At 39.0% G+C, this 5,954-nt stretch overlaps 1 protein-coding gene across 1 annotated transcript in view; it reads left to right on the plus strand.

The window, feature by feature from the left end:
* LOC144436181 (ATP-binding cassette sub-family C member 4-like) overlaps positions 1-5,448 on the plus strand; it is a 6,308-nt gene extending 860 nt beyond the window's left edge. The window contains exon 2 of the mRNA XM_078124898.1: positions 246-5,448. Coding sequence (XP_077981024.1) covers positions 246-4,191 — 3,946 coding nt within the window. The 3' untranslated portion in view covers positions 4,192-5,448. The remainder of the gene's footprint in view (positions 1-245) is intronic.
* Positions 5,449-5,954: the final 506 nt, after the last annotated feature.

The following is a 5,954-nucleotide window of genomic DNA, read 5'->3' on the forward strand; positions in this document are numbered from 1 at the left end:
GGAATATTTTTATTGTCACCAATTTCAATCCCGATATTGTTAATAAAAGTAAAGCCTCCTTCTTTATACATACTTATTAGTTGATCTATGAGGAAATAATTACTGAGGTGTCATATTATCTCTCGGATATATAACTATACGTTCAGCCTTAGGTTATACCAGTAATTTAATTGAGCACTCATCAGCCATAATAGATGAATTATCCGATCAAATTTCACATTCTTATATCTCAATCACCATTGCAGGATCTCTAGGATGAAGCCCCAGACTTTTAAGAGGAGAAAGTGTCCGGAGGAGACTGCTGGATGGTTGTCATGGCTACTGTTCACTTGGTTACATCCTATATTCATGATTGGATGGAGAAGGGATCTCAGGCATAAAGACCTGTTTGATCCTGCATCATGTGATCGAGCAGAGATACTCGTTGAGGAATTGGCCAGACGGTGGAAAGAAGAAAAAGATCGTGGGGCCAAATCAAACCGGCAGCCAAGCATCGTCATGGCCATCGTAAAACAGTTTGGGATAAAATTTGGAATTGCTGGAGTTGTGGTATTTGTTATCGATGCTATCAGAGCCCTGGTTGTGCCGTTAGTTATCAGGTATCTAACCGTATACTTCAGTCAAGGTGCACCCATCGATGATAGACTGTATGCATATTTAAGTATTGGACTGTTCACACTATGTGGTTTATTGGAGGCATTCAGTAACCTTCCCACCTTTCTTTGGACTCGACTTGCCATGCAGGCACAGATTGCATTAAGCTCGCTGCTTTACAAGAAGACCATACGATTGAACGATGCATCATTTTCAAAAACCAGCACAGGACAAATTGTGAACTTATTATCCAATGACGTCACACGCCTTGATTATAGTGTTTGGTATTTACATTCCCTGTGGTCAGCTCCCTTATCCCTTATTCTGATAAGTTGTCTGCTTTGGTATCACGTGGGTGTTGTCGGTCTGGCAGGTGTTGTTTTCCTTCTCACTGTCTCCTGCCCACTTCAAATAGTGTCGGCCAAACTCACAACAACTCTAACAGAACAAATCGCTCAAATAACAGACAAGAGGGTGAGGTTCATGAGTGAGATTATTTCAGGAATACGAGTTATAAAGTTATATGCATGGGAAAAACCTTTCACTGAAACGCTACGAGCAATTCGGAATGAGGAGTCAACTGCAGTAAGAAAATACTCACTCGTGTACCTGACGTTAACGTCCCTAATATTCTGCACCGAACGGATGATAACTTTTGTTACTATAGTTACTACATTGTTGCTAGGATACGAACTGACACCGGAAAAAGCGTTCATCGTAACTGTTTTGAGTTCTTTCTTGTGCTGGCTTGTTGCATCAAGTTTCACTGGGGCAATACAATATATTTCCGAACTGAGGATATCGTTCAGGCGAATAGAAGAATTCTTATGTCTTGAAGAGGTTGATACTGTTGTCACGTCGTCAGAAGATGCGAAAGGTTTTAGTAATGACCAGATTGATAAAGCTTTTATAAAGTTTGACAACGTTAACGCTTCCTGGGATAAAGGCGCGATTGACAAGGTAAGAGAAAATGGAAAATCATGGAACTCACAGGACTTGAATGACGTGAACAAAGTCAGTCATTTTTCACTGAAAAGTATAACTTTGCAAATTGACTGTAACAAATTGACATGTTTAGTTGGACCTGTCGGGTCAGGCAAATCGTCCATTTTATTGGCAACTCTTGGAGAGTTACATATTTCTAAAGGTTCAATCGATGTCCGCGGAAAAATTGCCTACGTGCCACAAGAACCTTGGATATTTTCTGGAACCCTTCGTGACAATATTACGTTCGGAAGAGACTTTGATTCTGAAGCTTATGATTTAACACTTGAAGCGTGTGCTCTGACAACAGACTTAGTCTCTTTTCCCAGAGGAGATATGACCCAAGTCGGTGAACGAGGAATCAATCTGAGCGGGGGCCAAAAAGTAAGAGTTGCACTAGCCAGGGCCGTGTATCGAGACACTGACATTTACCTGTTAGACGACCCCCTCAGTGCTGTGGATAGTACGGTCGGTAAACACATTATGGAGAAGTGTATTTGCGGTCTATTAAGAAACAAAACTTGTCTCCTGGTAACTCATCAATTTCAGTATCTCAACAAAGCCAACAAAGTGTTATTTGTTAAAGATGGGGAAATTGTACAGACCGGGAATTATGAAGCTGTATCACCAACGGGACATATAACAAATTTGTTTTCACAAAATAAATTAACTGTAAAAGACAGCATTACAAAGATCGCAAATAATAAGCATACAAAGGACACCGAAGCTGCAAATAATGAATGTGATGAAAAAAATGAATCTGACTATGCCGAGAGTAGTAACAACGATGAGGATGAGGATGATTTCAAAACTCCAATAAATGGTAAAGTGTATTTGGAATTTGTACTAATTTCCGGTGTAAAGATGGCTTTTTTGTATTTGCTGTGTAATGTCATCTCACAAACAGCAGTTATTATCAGTGATATCACCTTGGCAGGATGGGAGTATCACGTCCCTAACGGCACAATCAACAATTTTGTTGCTGACAATCACTTTACTGACGAATACCACGCTTACACATCGGACGAACATAAATGGAATGTATTTGTATATGTTTCCATGGTTACAACTTTCGTGGTTTTCATCATTCTGCGCAGTGTCGTTTTAGGACACCTGGTGCATAGTGGTTCGAACAAACTACACGACTCCATGTTCAGTGCTATGCTGCATACTTCCAACAATTTTTTCGTCAAAAATCCATCTGGTCAGGTTCTCAATCGATTTTCCAGGGATATCAAAGCGATTGATCAAGATCTCGTTATCAATTTGTCCGAGTTCATGGACAGCTTCTTCTTTACCACATCTGCTATAGTCACTGCTATGATCACTAATCCATACGCCATCCTGCCAACCTTTCCTCTATGGTTAGTGATATTCTTGGTAGGAAAGTTCTATACACGAACTTGTAAATCTTGCGAAAAGTTGCAATCATCCAGTCGCGGACCGATATTTTCTCATTTAGCAGTATCTCTGCATGGTCTTCACTCAATAAGGGCATTCAAAATGATTTCATCTTTCGAAAGTCATTTTAATCAGTGTTACGATAATTATACTTCGGCCTGGTTCTTTTCTATAAGTGCTCCTCGTTGGCTTGCCTTGTATATAAATGGACTGTACGCTATAAGTTTAGGAATTATGGTCACAGTTTGCATTTTTGCAGGTGACAAAATTTCGCCTGGTGAAGTCGCGTTAATTTTGTCATTCTATGTCACCACCGGGATATTGTCTTACATAGTACAACTGAGTACATATGTACAGCAGAACATGAACAGTGTTGCACGTGCATTGATATACACAAAGCTTGAACCTGAACAAAGGTCTTCTACGTCGCTTAGAAAACCCCCAATCGATTGGCCAAGAGACGGACAAATAGAGATGGTGGACATTTGCCTCGCCTATAGTGATGACGGTCCGAAAGTTCTCCATAATTTGACCTTTAAGGTGAAAGCGGGTGAGAAGATTGGGATTGTTGGTCGTACAGGAGCAGGGAAAAGTTCGATCATGAACGCGTTATGTCGCATGACCAACAACATTTCAGGTTACATCAGAATTGATGGCGTTCACACCGAAAACCTGTCACTGTTCGACCTACGATCAAGATTATCAGTCATTCCACAGGATCCTGTCTTTTTCTCCGGGACGCTGCGATACAACCTGGACCCGTTTTCCAAACATGACACGACGTCTTTATGGAACTCCCTCGAACGAGTCCAACTGAAATCAGCTGTAGAAAAGTTACCCAACCAATTGGATACTGAAATGGCGGAATCTGGAGGTAACTTTAGCATGGGTCAGCGACAGTTGGTGTGCCTCGCACGCGCACTTTTGGGAAAGAATAAAATCCTTATCGTAGATGAGGCTACCGCTAACGTTGACCACAGAACGGACACACTAATCCAAGAGACGATTCGTACAGAGTTTTCACAGTGCACCGTACTTACCATTGCTCATAGGTTGAATACTGTTATGGACTCTGATAGAATGCTTGTTATGGAAAGTGGAAATATAGTAGAGTTCGACACTCCACAAGCACTACTACGAAAGCAGGATGGAGCTTTCAGACGACTTCTTTTCGAAACAGGGCACCGTCTTGACGACAAGTCGATATATTAGAGATCGAGACTATTTCATACACAGAGAAAAAATCTAACAGCACTGAAAACTCTAAGATCGTGCCGGTGTGTGTGAACAAATTGATCTCACACCGACTGTCCCAAATTTTCTCAACTTGCCAGGAAAGTGGGGAATTATGTTCTTCAAGTCATAAGAACATGATAAACTTTGTCTTCTCTAGCAACAAAATGCATGTACATATGAAATTTAATAAATATCTGTTAATTTGATAGGCTGTCAATATTTCAATGATAGTATAAATACTCTAATGATAAAACGGGCGGGTAAAAATTACCTCTTTCAAAACCAAATCCCAGCTCAATCTGCAGTGTACTAAGTTCATGGTGTTTGCCAGTTTAGAGGGTTTGCCTAAAACTAACTTGAACATCAATGATGAGGTCATCTTCTGTTGAAGAATACTCAATGTAGACCCTCGAGAATCATCCAAACCAAACAACGTGAACAGTTCAGACTGATCTGCCGAGCAGTTTTTGACAAAACATCATCTTTTCTCTTGTAGTCTATTGGGTGCTAGACTGTAAGATACGTTTTGTCGCTCCACCCTCGTGGGAGTGCTCAATCCAAGGGTTGACCGATGCGTGAGGGCGTCCCACCACGGAGTCCTTTCAGACCTATATTGAGTGCATGTGGTCACATAGACAGGACATATTGCCAAGTAGTGTATTTTTAGAGAAGTATGGTCGCAGATTCAACAGCTTTAAGATATGTGGCATGTATATGTCCAATGTTATGTATCACCCGAGTAAGAGGTTTGAATGAAATTAACATTGACCTTGAAGAGGAAGGTCAAATCTAACTATACCAGCAGATAGCTCATATCAGATAATACGGGGTAGACATTTAAATGATTCTCAATGTACATGAGCTTAACAAATCTGGCAGTGATTGTCAAAAGTTACTGATGTATCTTTTATGTATATACCCTGGTTCTTCTATATCCTGCAATACCATAGCACACAATTTCAAAGCAATACAGAGCCTGTGAAGAAATAGCTAGATACTGATGTACATGTACTTTTTTGTTGTACTTTTTTTTCTTTCTTTGCACACGTATAAGAATACAAAGATGCATAACAATGTCATCCAAAAGACTCATATGTATGTTTAACTGATAATTTAAGTCAGAACAAATCCAAAATCTCTTTAAAAGTGTTATTTAAGCTATATTTTAATCTCTGAATTATCATACAAATAACACATATATGTCATCAAAACTTTATAAAATGTTAATAATAGTGAAAACAGAAATACAATAAAAACCCTGGTTATTCTATATAGCATTGAATGCATTCACACAATATATATCCTGGTTATTCTATATAGCATTGAATGCATTCACACTATTTATCCTGGTTATTCTATATAGCACTGAATTCATTCACACAATATATACCCTGATTATTCTATATCGCATTAACTGCATTCACATGATATATACCCTGGTTATTCTATATCAAATTGAATACATTCATACGATATATACCCTGGTTATTCTATATTGCATTAAATGCATTCACACAATATATATCCTGGTTATTCTATATTGCATTAACTGCATTAACATGATATATACCCTGGTTATTCTATATCGCATTGAATGCATTAACATGATATATACCCTGGTTATTCTATATCAAATTGAACGCATTCACATGATATATACCCTGGTTATTCTATATTGCATTAACTGCATTCACACGATATATACCCTGGTTATTCTATATCAAATTGAATACATTCAT

The sequence above is a fragment of the Glandiceps talaboti genome, chromosome 1, assembly GCF_964340395.1.
Source record: "Glandiceps talaboti chromosome 1, keGlaTala1.1, whole genome shotgun sequence".
In the NCBI taxonomy this organism is placed as follows: Eukaryota; Metazoa; Hemichordata; class Enteropneusta; family Spengelidae; genus Glandiceps; species Glandiceps talaboti.